Source organism: Buteo buteo, chromosome 18, assembly GCF_964188355.1.
Source record: "Buteo buteo chromosome 18, bButBut1.hap1.1, whole genome shotgun sequence".
NCBI classification, from domain to species: Eukaryota; Metazoa; Chordata; class Aves; order Accipitriformes; family Accipitridae; genus Buteo; species Buteo buteo.
In genome coordinates, this window is record NC_134188.1 from 1,178,719 (window position 1) to 1,196,214 (window position 17,496).

At 42.3% G+C, this 17,496-nt stretch overlaps 3 protein-coding genes across 18 annotated transcripts in view; 2 read left to right on the top strand and 1 right to left on the bottom strand.

The window, feature by feature from the left end:
• The window catches only part of SUPT20H (SPT20 homolog, SAGA complex component), a 36,693-nt gene extending 36,166 nt beyond the window's left edge, over positions 1-527 (top strand). For 12 of the 15 annotated variants that reach the window (XM_075050527.1, XM_075050534.1, XM_075050538.1 and 9 more), the window contains one exon: positions 1-527. In XM_075050527.1, coding sequence (XP_074906628.1) covers positions 1-104 — 104 coding nt within the window. In that variant the 3' untranslated portion in view covers positions 105-527. The other 3 variants (XM_075050531.1, XM_075050535.1, XM_075050540.1) reach the window with 1 other exon arrangement.
• EXOSC8 (exosome component 8) lies at positions 454-12,901 on the bottom strand. Its single transcript, XM_075050546.1, has 11 exons — positions 12,782-12,901; positions 10,852-10,888; positions 9,687-9,750; positions 7,228-7,301; positions 6,634-6,679; positions 5,475-5,580; positions 5,342-5,387; positions 4,989-5,085; positions 3,810-3,930; positions 1,068-1,174; positions 454-668 (listed from the first exon to the last, which is right to left on the bottom strand). The coding sequence occupies exons 1-11, from the start codon at positions 12,796-12,798 to the stop codon at positions 553-555; spliced, it is 831 nt and encodes a 276-aa protein (XP_074906647.1). The 5' UTR covers positions 12,799-12,901; the 3' UTR covers positions 454-552.
• Positions 12,855-17,496, top strand: part of ALG5 (ALG5 dolichyl-phosphate beta-glucosyltransferase) — a 23,766-nt gene continuing 19,124 nt past the window's right edge. For both annotated transcript variants that reach the window (XM_075050544.1, XM_075050545.1), the window contains exons 1-4: positions 12,855-12,984; positions 13,828-13,999; positions 15,298-15,344; positions 16,484-16,552. In XM_075050544.1, the coding sequence (XP_074906645.1) occupies positions 12,922-12,984; positions 13,828-13,999; positions 15,298-15,344; positions 16,484-16,552 (351 nt within the window). In that variant the 5' untranslated portion in view covers positions 12,855-12,921. The remainder of the gene's footprint in view (positions 12,985-13,827; positions 14,000-15,297; positions 15,345-16,483; positions 16,553-17,496) is intronic.

A 17,496-nucleotide genomic window follows, 5' to 3' on the forward strand; every position in this document is an offset into this window, starting at 1 on the left:
CAGTTGCGATTCTTGCAGCATCAAATGGCTATGGCGGCAGCAGCAGCAGCACAAGCAGCTCACCTGCGTCATCAACAGCATTCAGGCAGCCACTCAAAAAGTAAAAGAAAAAGAGGCACACCAGCCCCTCCAAACTCCTGAGACTTGCCTCCCACCACCTACAAAATTGATTTATTTTTTTTTCAGATTAAAAAGGAGAAAGCTTAACATCAAATCAGTGTTTTATATTACTGGTGGGGAAAATGAACCTTTGACATTACACTGAAATAAATGAACTGGTTCTGGAAGCCAACCCTACAGAACTTAGTGATTTTGTCTGTAAAGCAGCTAGGGTCTGGTTTCCTTAAGTTAAATTTTTTTAACAGAATGTTTTATCTTGTATTTTTTACCACTCAGCAGCATTGTACATAGTATAAGGGTGAAAAACATTTTAGAAAAAATGAGCTTTGTAAATGTAGTATTGGTATTTGTTTATTTAGTATAAAAGGCTTGTGAACACTGTAACAAATACAATTTTTACGAATCCATTTTTGAAAAGATCTCTCCTTTTGTTCACTTGGGCTTTATACTTTTTATTACTTTGTCTATCAGCTTCTTTACTTCTTTGTGTCTTGTAACTGCTCTGGTGATACAGTCCTGAAGCTTGGCTCCTGTAAGAGGACTTCCACCTAAAAATTAAAGGGAACAATTTGATTTTCTACTTAGACTTCAGTTACGTATCTCTAAATGCGTTTTCCAAATGAGAGCATTAAGTAATGTAGCAATTCTTATGACCAACAATTTACTTTCAGCTGGGGAGCTTACAGCTTCCCCAACTCCAGCCTCAGGCAAAGAAAACAGAAACAAAGGAGAGGTGCTGAAAATCCACCCTTTGCTGTATGTAGGTCAAGCTGGGATTTCTTTTTGCACTCAGTCATGCCACATTTTTGAAAATTAATTTCAAGAGCAAGTAACTTAATAAGTACTTAAGCAGACGGTCTGTTACCACAAAGCACCCACATTTTACAAAGAAGGTTAAGAAAAGATTATCATCTCTATAGGTTCCTGTGTAATAAACATGGAAGTACCTGGTTTATGGACAGAACATAGTCTGCCTTCATCGTCAGTTACAATAGTTACTGTTCCAGTTGCTAAGTCTTCTTCTTCAGCAGTTGGATCAACAATGAGTAATGTGCTTGTGAAAGAAAAACATACACAGACATATTAGTATACATTGCTCCATTAACATTACTGCAAAATACACATAACTTACTAACTCATATTGTAGTCTTACAAAATAGTTGCAGGTGGATTTAGTGCTCAGGCTTATCTGTCTTCTTACCAAAATGCAGCAATTTAAAAAAAAAAAAAAAAGGAGGGGGGGGACATTCCACATATTCAAGTGCATATGTCTGTTAAAACACTAGCTGTTAAAAATACAGCTTTATGCCCAAGTTTCATAGATTTGTGACACCCGTGTATTGCAGGAAAATGCCATTAAACTGCCATTTGCAGTATGCAGTCACTTATTTGGTAGTTACGCAAAGACACCGGCATTGTTTTTAGGTGTAGGCTATGCTAATCTCTACCAGACCTCAAGGCAAAACTCATTTCCAATGGTAAATTAACCAAAGGAGTTCTCAGGTTGTTGTCAGAGAACTCACTAACACCACTCAGACTGGGAGTTGTTCAAATATGGATTTACTAGGTTCCTTAAGGCAGCCAAAATAAGCTGTCATAGATCACATGATACATGTCATTAAAAGAGATTAAATAGTGTTATTTTTGAACAATTTAGTAAGTTAGAGCGAACCAATGGAAAAAAAAAGGATCTAAACTACAAGCCAACTTTGCACAAGAAAAACTTGAACTTAAATCGCTGTTCAGCCTTAGTTTCTTTAAAAAATAATAATTAAAAAATCACTACCATTACGAACATTTAGCTAAAGTGCAGGTATGACAGGAAAGACTTCAGCTGAAGCTTTCATGAAGCCTCAGTTTACACAGGTAAACTAAAATTTAGTATTGATGTCATCAAACTCAATTTAGCAGCTGGAGTACACCTATGCTAAGTGATGTTTATGACAAGTTGAGGGGGAAGTCAGTAGCAAGACTATAGGAGCCAATATAAAATAGATGGAAGGGTAACAGGCTTTTTCAATTTGAATTCGTACAATGCATAATTGAAGGTTTTCTGGGTAATTTAAAGCTTCACCAATAGTTTCAGATTGCCATTTAATAGCAAATGCATAATGAAAACCTAAGTCCTTAGCTACACTACTCAAAAATAACTGCTTTATTAATTCTACCCACATCCACTGTGCAGCATCAGCCCTTTGCATGACACCACATGGAGCGTTTGATGCATCAGACTTATGATTTATGTACAGGTTGGCTCCACGGGAGCCAGCTGAGGAGCTGCACAGCGCTCTGCACCAGTGTTCCTCACCCAGCAACCCAGAAGTTTTATTTATTCAAGGAGGGCTCTTGCGCAGAAGAAAAATGTCTCTGGAAGCCATTTAAAGCATATTATTTAGAGGGCTGTGTCAACAGCTGTAGAAAAACTAATAAACCAGAACTACAAAAAAAAACCCAAAACCCGAACCACACAACACAGGCACACACACCCCCTCAATATTTAGTTTTAGGAACTAAAGGGAAACTTAAGTAACTTGTTTGATGCAAGAGTTGGTTTCAGCAAAGGGAAAAAAGCCCAACAGACTGAAAGCTCTCTTCCAAAGGCAATTTTTTTGTGTATTGGTAAGTATGGGTGATTTGTGTGCAAATAATATCCTACTGACAACTGTCTAACCACCGTGCTGTCCAAACCCTCTCAGTCTACATCAAACTTCAGACCCACAAGAACTGGTATTAAAGCAATTAACAGAAGCACTCTAAAGTACTGATAACTTTCTGCTTTGATTCATTTTGGTAATCACTTGGTCAACATTTGAGTTTAGTGTTCCCCCACTCCATCTCATGTTTGAATGAAGGGGCCTAGTAATCATCTCTGCGAATACAGATTAATGTGCCATAAACCCCTGATGTCTCTAAATACACCTAAATCTTAAATCAGATCCATGGCACAGCAAGCAGCATCTTATTTGTCATTTTCTACTTTTCAAATGGATCCCACCGTAAATAACTGCATTTCTTACGAACAGCAGCAGAACACATACTTAACGTGCTTGGACTAATGAAGAGCCAGTAAACAATTTCAGGTGAGGAGTCAAGTTATCAGATGTGATTATTCTGAGTTCTCATAATCAGATTCTTTACCTTCATGAACAATCACTTAAGAGTGCTGGTTATACTTCATCTTGGGTAATTATGTTTTCAGCTATCCAGAGGTTCTGTTGTTCTAACTAACTAGACCATTACTTCTTTCTTCCTGTGTTGACTAAATCCTTGGTATAAGCTACTCAAAAATTACCATCTTTTCTATCTCTTATTTACCTAGGCTTCTGAAACATTAATTGCATTGGTAACATTCTTTTGTCCCAAAGATGCTGCAAAAGCATAAAATACCTATTCCCATACTTTCAAGCATGTTTTTTAGGTTGGGAACCAGTTCTGCTTTAAGTCACAGGAAGAAGTTGGACAGACTTTGTTTTGTTCTGCGTGCTCATTCGTACCACAGAACTACAGGTCAGTTCCACAGGAGAGGCCCCGGGTTTGAGATCGAGTGCAGCAGCACTGCCTGAGACTGCGTGCTCTTCACTAGTGGCAGTGCAGAGGAAGCGCAGAAACATCACTGGTAGCATCCTCTGTCCTCCACTTCTTTTACAGACACAGTTGTTTTCATAAGTACAAAACAGTTACAAACTTACTCATCAAATATAGCAAATGACGTGGCAACCGGATGCTTTCTGATAATCAAAGGATTCTTCTGCTTTAAATTAACTTCTGATAAACCAGTTTCTTCATTTATAGTGACTGATGGCAACTGTACTGAAGAGATGAAAAAACGACAATGGTATAATATTATACATTGCAGCTTTTAGTAGGCCTAGAGATGTCCAAGACTACTGAAATATTTAAGCTGATCTTTCAAGCCACTGAAAATCAGTCAGAAGAGAGTTTTGGCTGTATTACTGGTGTTCTGTACAAAAACATTCTTGAATTTGAGGAAAGTATTTAGCTTAGAACTACCCGTCCAAGGAAGTATTTAATTTTTCTCCTCAAGGTAACGTTCTTCCTTACACAGAACCATTTTCGGCTTCCAAAATGCCATACAATTACAACACTTTAGAGTCATATTTAACAAAAAGTATTTTTTCCACCAAAAGCCTACTGGACATACAAAAAACAGGAATGTGGTCTCATCTCATGAATTTTATATATCCACAGAAACAGTGCAACCTGATCTTCAGATAACTCTTGCTCTGACAACCCATACAGTGTTGGAGACAGGAAAATCAAGAGCAAAGTAGCTATAGGAATTCAAAGGCAAGCAATTCACAGTTAGAAAAGCAGGCACTGCTGTAAGCTTCCCTTACCACCTCCTATGTGCATTTATAACCCACACACCTGTGAATAATCAATCCGTATCTTGCATGCATGAAAACAGTTTTTTCAAACTATAATGCATTAAGCTAGGAATATTCTCTTGTGACAAATACGCAAAGCCCCCCAACAACTTATTCTGCCTACACAAAATACATTAACAAGGTAAGACCCTGATCTAGGCATTGAAGTAATTTACAACCACTGCCGAAAGGTTCAGATCTCTGACACAGAAGAACACATGGCAGAAGAGCTATGAGTCTTATAAGAGAGCAATAATATGCATACAAAAAGATCCCACTCCCCAGGTGTTACACATCTATGGCATCCATACCATCATTGCCACTTCATATTTGCGTTTTAGTAATTCAGCATTCAAATGACAGGAAAAAAGCAATCTTAGGGAATTGTGAACCAGCTACCTATTCATTATAATTCAAAACTAACATATTTCTCCAAGCAACACTAATCAGAGCACGTCTCTTGCTCTAGGGAAGACTTACCATTTTTTAATGCTGCTAACAAAGCAAAGGCACTGGCATCCAAAATGTTTCCATCGTAGTCCAGACATATGATATCACAGTATAACACCCAAGCAAGCTATCAAAAAAGGTTTGGATGTGTGAGATATTTCAGCAGGTAAGCAAATGGCGCAATATCTAAGAAAACGCTCGGCACATGAACAAAGATACTGATTTCTATCATACATTTTTTACATTTCAGATGTAAACTTAAGCTATGAAGACTAAAAAGCAAAAACAACAACAAAACAATGTATAGCCCCAAATACCTTCTTTAACGTCTCAACACTGTGATCTTGTTAGCATGTCCATCTTCAGTTTGAGATACAACTTACCTTGCCGTTTGCAACACACAGATCTTCTTTCGCTATTATCTGTGAACTAAAATAAAATGAGAGAGTAAACCAGGAAATAGAAAACTGTCTTGCAGCGCTGTCTGTGTTTTAAATGCATTAAGATGATTCTTACTTTTCAATCACATCTGCAATGAACTGGCTTGCTGCTTGAGCCTCTTCACCAGGTGGTCCAGAACGGAACCTCGTTGAACAGAGGGATGGCAGTTCTACATTTGGAACTAGGTAGCAAGAATCATTAGTCATAAAACTAAAGAAAGCAGGCAATGGGATATCAAAAGTAGAAATAAGACAATACACAGTCTTAATATCATTTTATGTACCTCAAATGAGAGGCAAGACAAGAATTTTACAACCAAGCCTTCCTACTTCTCCCCCCAAATATAAAGTTACGCATTAGTTTGCATTAAAGAACTTGTATTACCCTGTACTCAGAAACTATATATTCCATGGAGAAGCACATACTCCTAACTACCATTTTCTGTTTGTAATCCTACTATGAATATCATGACACCCCCACATCCCAAAGTCTTCTTTAAGTGTTAAGCATTCTTAAGTAGATCAAGAAACGACAGTGTTTTCATCTCACTCCCTGACTTTACTGGTATGCTATCTGCTTTTCATCAACCATTAAAAACCTGATGCTTTAGACTTGAAGCAAAAACATGCATAAACATTTGTGAAAAAACTCTAAGCATAATCAAGTTCACTGAAAACAACGTATTTTGGAGATGCCTTATAAAAGGGGGATTTAGTCTAAGCTCTCAGTCCCACAGAATTATTTTATTTCAAAAGAAACTCCAAACCGGAGCAAGGATGTACCCCTGAGACTTCTACAGTTCTCCGAGAAATAAACGGGGTTGATTTCACTGTTTTTAAGAGTTAAATTTTTTGCCTACTGGGACTTCAAGACAAAAGTTAATGTGCCTTTGCACAATCTTGCATGCCACAATCTTTTATAGATGAACTACCTTCCCCCTCTTAACATACATACTTCCCTCTGCTGCACGCTTGTTTTCAGCCTGGCCTGGAATCAGCAATAAGAAGGTAGCTTTACATGGAAAACTCACAAGCAGAGCAGGGGGCATTCTGAAATTTCTGAAGCACCACTTCCTACATGTCAATTTGGAAACTGATTTGAAGGAAAGGGATACGATTTTACCCAAAGTCATTCTTTTAAGAAGTCTTCACAACACACTCAATCTGTCCCATCATTACAGCCTTTTAGCTGAAGCAATACAAGATTGGAGTAACATCCGTACAGAAAAGCTTACCAATATATCCCTTGTTAGCAGCATCTACTGCGGGTGCAGCAAGTTCCTAGAGAAAAAAGACAAAAATGAAGAGCTGAATTTTGTACCAAAAGACGTTCCAGCTATTCTATCTACGAATGGTCATTTTCTTCCCAGTTATCATTACAATGAGATTTACAAGAGCCATTTTTAATTGGTCCCTGTCTGTATTTTTCCTATGGGAAAACACAATACAGGGACGTGAATTGTTCCATGGCAGGCCAGCAGTCAAGCTGAGGCTACAAGGCACTTAATAATCCAGCCAACTAATTACCAATGCACTTATTGATCAATATTGAGCAACTCTTCAATTATACAGCTTTTACCTAGAAATAACAAAGACTTTATTTTTGTATGTATCTTTCCCCATACACAATACACACCACAAAAATACATGTTCTCAGACTACATAGGCAGGATTAGACAAAGTATATATTAACTTTCACATCTGAAAGTAACTCAGGTGAAAGACTGTAATTGTGTCTGGCATATTATTGTAAATCCGCAGGAGATTAATTCTAAACACGAATGCCCAAGTTCAGCTAACAGCTAAGTTAAAATAAAAACCAACCATACCGCTTTAACTCCACAAATCACTGTAGTATTTCCTAACTTCACCAGGGCAGAACCATCTGCAGTTGTAATTGAACCTGAAGAGAGAAAGTGCTGTTCAATAAAATCTATTTTTCCATTCAAAGGGCCTTAAGTAACATCCACCTTCAAAAACTGTTTACTTTCCATCATTTTATACTAAACACAAGCTAGCAAAGTCTTGGTGAATCCAGGGTGGGAACAGAATCTCTCCATTAAACAGTCAATCAGACAGAACCACCCAGAACGGTTCAGGCTGGAAGGGACTGCTGGAGGCAGCTTATCTGATCCCCCTGCTCAAGCAGGGCCACCTAGAGCCAGTTGCCCAGGACTGTATCCAAACGGCTTTTGAGCATCTCCCAAGAATGGAGACTCCACAATGTCTCTGGGAAACCTGTTCCAGCGCTTGGTCACCCTCACAGGGAAAAAGTGTTTCCTGATGTTCAGACGAAACCTCCTGCGTTTCAGTTTGTGCCCATTGCCTCGCGTCCTGTCACCAGGAACCACCAAATAGAGCCTGGCTCCATCTTCTTTACACCCTCCCTTGAGGTATTTAAATACATTGATAAGATCCCCCCTCAGCCTTCCCTTCTCCAAGCTGAACAGTCCCAGCTCTCTCAGCCCTTCCTCACAGGAGAGGCGATCCAGTCTCTTCATCACCTTCATGGCCCTTTGTCGGACTCCTTCCAGTATGTCCACTTCTCTCTTGTACTGGGAAGCCCAGAACTGGACCCAGCACTCCAGGTGTGACCTCACCAGTGTTGAATAAAGGAGAAGGATCACCTCTCTTGACTTGCTGGCAATACTTTGCCTAATGCAGCCCAGGATAACATTGGCCTTCTTTGCAGCAGGGGCACTTCTCTGGCTCATGGTCAACCTTGTGTCCACCAGGACCCCCAGGTCCCTCTCTACCAAGCTGCATTCCAGCTGGGCAGCCTCCAGCATATATCAGTTCATGGGGTTGTTCCTCCCCAGGTGCAGGACTTTGTGCTTCTTGTTCAACTTCATGAGGTTTCTGTCGGCCCGTTTCTCCTCATTTCTGAGGTCCCTCTGGATGGCAGCATGACCCTTTGGCATATCAGCCACTCCTCCCAGTTTGCTGTCATCTGTAACCTTTCAGAGGGGACACTCTGCCCCATCATTCCAGATCATTAATGAAGATATTGAGAAGGACTGGACCCAGCTTTGATCTCTGGTGTACTTTTTTAAACCAGAAACCATAGATGGTTACTGTAAGCCCACCTTCTGGCTGACTTACAGCAAGACCTCATGGAAGGCAGCATTGTAAAATGGAAGAGACCTGCAGTGTCAAGTTTGAGCAATAATCAGCAACTATTCCGTGGTGGTACACAAACCTGTATTTTACTTTCAGAAATTACAAGCTGTAAGAAAGGCAGGTAAGGTGCTGCTGCTCACTGCATAAGAAGCATCTTGCCTCTGCTTGAGACAATTGCTCATCAAGCTTAGAATAAAACAGAAGCCAGGAGTCACCACCTCTTTCTAGATGCTAGGGCATCAATTTTGCACTGGTCAGTTGCTATGGTTTAACCCCAGACAGCAACCAAGCACCACGCAGCCGCTCGCTCACTCCCTCCCCACCCAGCGGGATGGGGGAGAGAATTGGAAGTAAAAAGGTAAAACTCAGGGGTTGAGGTGAGAACAGTTTAATAGGACAGAAAGGAAGAAACTAATAATGATAATAGTAACAATAATAAAATTACAATAATAATAATAATAATAAAAAAAAAAAAAAAGAATGGGAATATACAAATAAGCGATGCGCAGCACAACTGCTCACCACTCGCCGACTGATGCCCAGTTAATTCCTGAGCAGCAATCCACAGTTTATATACTGGGCATGACATCACGTGGAATACCCCTTTGGCCAGTTTGGGTCAGCTGTCCTGGCTGTGTCCCCTCCCAACTCCTTGTGCCCCTCCAGCCTTCTTGCTGGCTGGGCATGAGAAGCTGAGAAATGCTTGACTTAGTCTAAACATTACTTTGCAACAACTGAAAAACATCAGTATGTTATCAACATTCTTCTCATACTGAACCCAAACCGTAACACTACTATACCAGCTACTAGGAAGACAATTAACTCGATCCCAGCTGAAACCAAGGACATCAGTATATGCCCAGACACTGCCTTCAGCATCTATAACATATGCTGCTGATCTTAGAAAGAGACAAGCTTCCACGACCACCTAAATTGTGCTGTACATATCAGCCCAGGAGCAGAACTGAGTAACAATGCTCAAATGTATTACTGTACTATGCATTCTCTTTAATGCTTTTTTGAAACCATAAATAAAAATTCCTCCTCTTTCTTGTTTCAGAATGCAAGCACCATGAAAACTGATTAGCAAGTCATTAGTGTCACTAACTACTATAATCTGACACTAATAATATCTTCCCCATTATTATTATTCCAAATAAACACTTGCCTATGTTGACAGTGGTTGCCCGGAATTCACCTAACTCCCTTCCATCAGGTCGACAGTTCTCTTTCTAAAAAAAAAAAAAAAAAAAAAATTACAAAGTTCAAATCAGAAAACATTTTTCATTACACAAGACATCAATATTTATGCTATACGAGTTCATATAAAATAGTATTCTCTTCTTAGCAGAAATATGCAATTACAAAAATGCTAGGGAAAACTCGATCACATTCTAGCAAGTTTTTCATCAGCTGATACGTAGTTTGTGGTTGTAGGTCCGCAAGAAAAAAAAATAAATTTATTATAATTTATTTAGAAAATAAATATAACAATAGATTGATTGTCTCAGTGTAAGTACTACAGGCTAGATTCAGAATATCATCCAAGAATGAATACTCAACGATACTTTAAAATAAGAGCTTCTACCTGTCTGCACTGTTTAATTTTGTAGGCAATTCCCCTCCCCCACCTAGTGGAGCTCTTAAAATTAGAGTGAAGTAGAGAAAAAAAAAAAAAAAATACCGCCCCCCCAATAAAAACCCCAATGTTCAAATACTGTCAGTCAGAAGCTGTACAATACCTGAACCTTAAGTTAGAAATTGCACCAATTCACCATCACGTTAGATCTGAATTATTAGTCATCACAATTTCAGGCTTCTCAAAAGCAAAGACTTTTGGTTCAATTACAAGAACCAAAACTGACTGCAGTAACACTGGACTATTTCTAAGTCAATACTACTTTAGTAATGGATAGACTAATTTAATATACCAAAAAGTCAGCGGTTTTCCTTCACTTCATGCTTCTTACGGTAAGCATGGTTAGCAGCAATATTCTGTTAGTCATTTTTAGTAGCATCTAAGAGCTTGGTCTGACAATTTTGTACTAGACAAACCTGCATCACCATCTTGGTCAAACTTAACTAGCATTCCTTTCGAGGCCAACAGAAGTGTTTATCCATCAAGTTGAACAGGGACACAACCTGCTGCAGCATCAATGCCACAGACAGATGGAAAAACATGTTCTGAAGAGCATGACCATTTTTCCCCTGCTCAGTGAGGTGTTTTCTCCCTTCTAGTTTCAGATTTTCATACAGACAAGTTAGAAAAGCAGAAGCAAGCAAGAAAAATTTGATTACGAGCAATTTATACATGCATATTGTGTTTTACTCACCAAAAATCTTCTGTAATACTCCAATGGTTCCACCGTTCTAAAACAAACAGAAAGAGAAGTTCACATGCAAGCTCCCAAGTAGGGAAGAGAGAGCAAAAAAAGATAAGCAAGCCTGAACCTACAACAACAAATAATTTGAGAATCAAGATGACCGGCAAAATGGTTACAGGAAGATGAGGAAACTCGAAACTGATCTAACAAAAAGATGTTTTCCTATATCCACTTCCAAAATGCTTCTTTCTTACAGAGAACCTGCCTGCACATACACCAAACACAAACTACTAGCTTTCACCTCAACAACCTTGACTACTTGTTTTAATTCAAAAGGAATGTTTATTGAGACAAGGGTGTAGAATCTTTCTGAAGAAATGCAGCACGGGTAATTTTATTAGAGCATCTGAAATATTTGTTAGTTTAAGGACTGTATTCAGATGTATAAAATGGTTTAAAACAATTTTACAGTCTTGAAATGTTAGTTTTTCTTAGAAACTTTAAGAAATTACAAAATCAAGAAATATGCTTCATGCAGTGCTTCAGCTGAGAAATAATTAACACTTATTATTAATTACATATTACTAACAGCATTTGTGTATTAGTATTTTAAGCACAGAACATTAAAGTAAAAAACACGCATAAAAGCGTCACTGATATTTGAACAAAGCCTTCTCAATTTTGTTAAAAGTAAGCACTTCTGGAAAAAAAAGGATAACTGGAAAAGTCAAGTTTTCTAAATGCCAACTAACATAGACAGGTACTGCAACTCACGACGGCAAGCATCAATTAACCCCTGTTGGTTCCCCATAGGTTGGTCCCGTACTACTGGTTTTTAACCCCAACACATGGCCTGTTCTCTTCCAATTCATGCAAGAGCACTTGGTAAACCTTGTTTCCCACATTTAAGCCCTAAACCTGGAAGAAGCAAGGAGACTGGAACAGGTTGCCCAGAGAGGTTGTGGCTGCCCCATCCCTGGCAGCGTTCAAGGCCAGGTTGGACGGGGCTTGGAGCAACCTGGTCTAGTGGAAGGTGTCCCTGCCCACGGCAGGGGGGTGGAACTAGATGATCCTTAAGGTCCCTTCCAACCCAAACCATTCTGTGATTGTACAAGGAGCAGCTATAAACGGGAAGCCACTGAATTCCCCAGTTTTAAGCTCCTCGTAACGCTTCACTAAACTCGTCCTGCCTGTGCCTCTGTCCTTGGAGGGAGAAGGCCGCCCTCGTCCACGTCTAGTGCCGCAGGAACCCGGCACGGTCCCGGCCGGCCGGATCCCCGGGGAGCGCCGGGCCCAGTCCCTCGCCCAGACCAGGTCCCCACGGAGTGGATCCATCGCTCAGGGCCTCGTCCCCCCGCGGGGACGGAGGCACCGCAGCCTCCCTGGCTGACCACCCTTCCCCACGACCCACCTCCCACCCGCCCCCTCCCCAGCACCCATCCGGAGTCGCGTTTCCACCCGTCGCCGCGCCCACCCGCCCCTGCCTTCTCCACACGCCACGAGGCAGCCGAAGGCCTCACCGCTCCCTGCGCTTCGCCATGACTTCGTCAGACTGAACCAACGCAGCCCGCCCTCCTCCATCTCGGGGCTCCGGCCCCCTCAGCACCCCGCCGGACGCCCCTTCGCCCGCCCACCTCTCCCCCCTACCGCGGTACCCCGAGGCCGGAGCCCCCGCTGCCCAACGCCACGGCCCCGGGGCGGCCTGTGCTGAGGAGAAGCTCCGCGGGACGCTCCCCGCTCCCCGCCCGCGGCCGGCGTTACCTCAGCCGCGGGAACCGGCGCCGTCACGAAAACGACGCCGCGCTGGGGCCTCCCCCCCCCCGACCGCACGGCCGCGGCGGCGGGGAAGAGGGCCCCGTCGGGGGAGCGGGGGGGAACGCCCGCCACAGCGGGGCGAGGAGCGAGCGGGGCCTCCAGGGCCGGCAGGCCCGTCGCTTACTTGAAAGCCGTCGCCATGGCGGCACCGCCGCCGTCCCGGATGTGCCGCCGCCTCCCGCCCCGCCCGCCCGGAAGCCTGCGCCGCGGTCGAGACGGCGAAGGCGGCGGCTTCGCTGTGGCGGCGGCCGCTGCCCTCCCTCCATGGCGCTGCCGCTGCCCCTGCCCGAAGCCGCGGCCGCGCTGGCCGCCCTCCTCCTTCTCCTGGTGAGAGCCGCGCCGCGGGAGCGGGAGGGGGGGGTCTGCGGGGCGGTAGCGCGGGGCCGCCCCGTCCCGTCGCTGCCCCGGCTGTGAGGGACGGCGGTGGCGCGGCCCAGGGCCTGCAGCGGGAACCGGGCTTGTGAGGGGAACGCGTCTTCGCGAGGCGGGAGGGGGGTGTTCGTGCGTGAAACGGCCTGGCGGCGAGGTGGAAACGGAGCGTTTCGTCCCCGTCTGGTAAAATATGCGGGCAAGAGCGCGGCAGCCCTGTACGCCTCGGAGCGGCCGAAGCCCCCGGCGAGTTTTGAGAAGTCCCGCACCTGGGAGGGGGAATCGCGCTGCCCGCCAACAGTACCGCCCGTGCGGTGCTCCCAAGTAAAAGGTGCTCCAAAAAAAAACCACCAGGCCCTGCGGAGTTGTTGTAGCCACCCGTAAAAACGGTCAGAACCTCGGTTTTGCAAAGCACGTGTGGCTGTGACAGGTCGCGAGCCGTGCCGCTGGTCTCGGTGGCTCTCCGCGGGTCGGAGGCCGCGCTGGCTTGTGTGGTCGGAAGACTTGGGGAAGGGGCAGTGGGCTCGGACGGAGCTTCGGAGACTTCTCCGCACTTTGCGGTGGAAAACAGCGGCAAGACGATGATGCTGACTTGGTCGGAGGAGGTGAAATGGAGTCATCGAACGGAACAAGGAGGTTTGGGTCCTGTGCGGTTTGGTCAGCGGATGAAGTGCTGCACCGTTGGCCCACCTCGTTTCCGAAATACCAGTCGGTGGCCCCTTATAGCGCATTCAACAGCTAGGTAAACCTTTAATAGAACGCTCAACGATTTTTCTCACTGCTTTTTCTTTTTCATCACAGATCTGCATGATCGCTCATGTAACTGCCAGAAAAATGCCAACCCTTCACCGACATGAAGAAGAGAAATTCTTCGTAAACACTGAAGGCAGGAAAGAACCCGTACCAAGTATACACGATCCCCCTACAAGGGAACTCTCTGTTGTTGTGCCTTCATACAATGAGGAAGACCGGTGTAAGATTTTTCTTGTCTTGAGAAAAAGAAGAAAATCTATCTGTTGTTACTCTAATAATGCGGAGGTCAGTTTATGTTAGCAGTAGATTCTGGCAGGCCAAATTATGTATCTGATTTTGGACACAGTTTCCAGAAAACAGTCCAAGTACATTGAATTTCAAAATTAAGACACTGTGTAACTTGATTTCTGCTGCTAAAAATAGCATGGGGCACTTGTAAGAATCCTCTTTATTTTAATGAAGTCCTGCAAAATGGCTGCTCGTTGCCCCTGTAAATGCTGTAAGGCAAGAAGTAGAAAAAGACTTTTAAAATTGATTTGAGAGCTTCCCACTCTGTAAACAACAGCAGCCGCTTCAGGCAAGCAGAAAAAAAGGATGATCGCACGGGTTTCTGTTTGACTTGGCCATGTATATGGTATATAGAGTATGGCCTTTAGTACCTGATACTAAAAAGTGAAGGCTTTCAGATGCAATAGAAGTATCACGCTCTAAAGCTGTACTTGGGGTTGATGTGGTAGCGTACACTGTCATTCCTTTTCTTGGTGAGTGAAAATACTAAGCTGTTTAGGATTCCATTAAGAGAGCTGTTGACAAATAAAGTGCATCTGGGCACAAGGCAGGTATGGCCCTTTCTCAAGTCCAATGCATTCCTCAGTCCTGGTTTTCATACACCTGTTTTCAGTAAGCAAGGTCTTAGTATGCTTTATGTGATTTTCATTTAGTTGTCTCTCTCTCTGGAGATAGAATAATCACCTGAGATGTGCTCAGGAATGAACGTATACTGCAAAGACAACCATAAGGTTGAATGTCTTTCTAACCTGCAGATAAATCAGCTGCAAAGGTAGTGCCTGTTTGTTGGCTGAAGCATCATGGCCAGCAGCTTTAGTAAGAGGAGGGATGTTACTGACTAGTGTTAGGAAAGTCTTTTGTTGCCTTCTCTGTCAGCTTGCTTAAATCGATAAAGTCAGTACTGGTTTGCAGGGTCAGTCATGGAGAATTATTATTTTTTTTCCTTTAATATTGTGTAGAGAATTACGTATTTTAAAATGGAAAGTTGGTTTTTATCTTCAGAAGAAATGTTTTTATCCCATCTTAACATGTGTGATTTTCTTCAGTGTTCTTTTTTGCATTCAGAAAGGACAGGACTTAGAGTTGCAGGTGCTAAGCTTGTTTACTGAAGGTGGTGGTGTATGAAAGAGACAATTGCTCAACTTTGCTTTGTGGTTGTTTTCAGCTTGCTTGTGTGGGTGCTTTGCTTCTTGTAATCTACTAACTTGACCTCCTCCACCTTTTTTCTAGTGCCCCTTATGATGGATGAAGCTTTGAATTACCTAGAAAAAAGACAGGTATTTTCATTTTGCATTCAAAATTTTATTTTTCTATGTACTACGTATAAAAAGTCAGTGATCTATTCACTTTGTATTTTGGTGTACACTAAAACAGTATTACTTAGCTACTTAGAAGTAATGCTTCTGTCTCTTACCAGTTATTTTTGGATTGAATGCCGGAAGGTATTTTTAAATTAAACAAAATTTTAATATACTACTATATGATGAAATATCACTGTATGCATAATATCTCTCCAAGACAGAGGTTAAGGATTCACCATGTATTTAGCTTTCTAAACTAAATCCTGGTTTGTTCCAACAAGTTTCTTAAGCATGTGATGCTCAGAGAGCTGCAGCACCTCTCCTGTGAAGACAGGCTGAGAGAGTTGGGGTTGTTCAGCTTGGAGGAGAGAAGGCTCCGGGGGCACCTTACAGCAGCCTTCCAGTACCCAAAGGGGGTCCACAAGCAAGCCGGAGAGGGACTTTTTACAAGGGCATGTAGTGACGGGACAAGGGGTAATGGCTTTAAACTGAAAGAGGGTAGATTTAGATTAGATGTAAGGAAGAAGTTCTTCACTGTGAGGGTGGTGAGGCACTGGAACAGGTTGCCTAGGGAAATTGTGGATGCCCTCTGTTTGGAAGTGTTCAAGGCCAGGCTGGATGGGGCTTTGAGCAACCTGGTCTGGTGGAAGGTGTCCCTGCCCATGGCAGGGGGGTGGGAACTAGATGATCTTTAAGGTCCCTTCCAACCCAAACCCTGTTCTATGATTGATTCTATGATTCTGTGGTCTGTCCTTCATTAGGATTTGTTCTCTGAGTAAGAAGACCATCGTGAAGGTTTGCAGATTTTGTTTCATTTGGGTTTTCCTAACAGTGATGTTGTTTTGAGCTTTCATCTTTTACAACTAAATTGATTTTTCGGCTCTAGATGGTAGCTGAGGAAAACTATGACAAGCCAATGTAATGGAACACGCATCAAATATAGCAAAGTTCTTTAATTGTGCTATCTTAACAAATTTACTACATCATATTGGTGTCTGTTGGCAGCCATGAATGAGTTAAAAACTGCTAGGGAGAAAAGAATGCTGATGTTTGAAAGACCTACTACCTACTTAAGAAATGGAATGAAATGCATTATTTCTGTTTTTATTTTCAAGAAACGACATCCTTCATTCACTTATGAAGTAATAGTTGTTGATGATGGTAGTAAAGATCAAACTACAAAGGTAAGAAAAAGAAGTGTCTTGCCAAGTAATCAGAGGTGTGGATTTTTGTACTGTGTTAGTGGTATATAACAATGTTTTGCATTTATATTTTGGTACTCGAAGTAGTTGACAATTACAATTCATGTTTCTGAATACTTTCTGTCATTGTCCTGTATTCGTTGCGGATGTCACATACACGCATGCATACGCATATAATTCTTTTGCAAATACTAGTGTTCTCAATTGGCGGCTGTGGCAGCCATTTTCCTGTAGCTGAGATTCTAAAAATTCTAATCTTAACTTCAAGAAATTTCATACAAAATGTTCTACATGTGCATAGTGATGTGAATATGAACTTGAGGAAGCTAAAAAGCCTTTTAAAATAGCTGATCTGTACTGGGATTGAGAGAACAGCTGATACGTTGTCTAGCTCTTTCCCGTGCCGTTCATGGCATTGTTGATTTAAAAATCCCCATGCCAGTAGCAGTATTTTCAAAATAGTTCTGCATTCTTCTGCTTCAACTTTGATGTATGTCCCTGGAAAGGAAGGCTGGCCAACTTGAGGGTTTTTTTACTACTGCTTGGAAGATGTTTGAGTTGGCTACTAAAATGAATGCTGCTTTTTTCATTTACTTCCCTTAAGCTTGTCCATTAAGGATTGCTCATATATATTTTTTGACTGCTTTGCATTCCTTCTAGTATAATTTCTAATTGAGCACACTATGGCCATGGGCCTCTGCACTTACAAGGACTTGAGACAACCTTTACTAAAAATTAAGAGGAGAAAACTCATGCTTTCTCTTCCCCACAACATGGAACAAAATGTGCACATCCCTGCAGTGTGAATAGGATTTTAGATCACTGTGAATTTTTGGTTAAAACCACAGATAGCAGCTAGACAAGTGAGAAATAGGTAGCAGTAGTAGAAAATTATTTTTCTTTGATTAACTATTGGTGTTGGTATG

Excerpts from the sequence above, each read along its gene's own strand:
- EXOSC8 (XM_075050546.1), bottom strand. Across the intron at positions 7,302-9,686 it reads GGCAACCACTGTCAACATAG|GTTCAATTACAACTGCAGAT; the intron begins GCAAGTGTTTAT and ends TTCTCTCTTCAG. Across the intron at positions 5,388-5,474 it reads ATTGCAGATGTGATTGAAAA|TTCACAGATAATAGCGAAAG; the intron begins GTAAGAATCATC and ends ATTTTATTTTAG.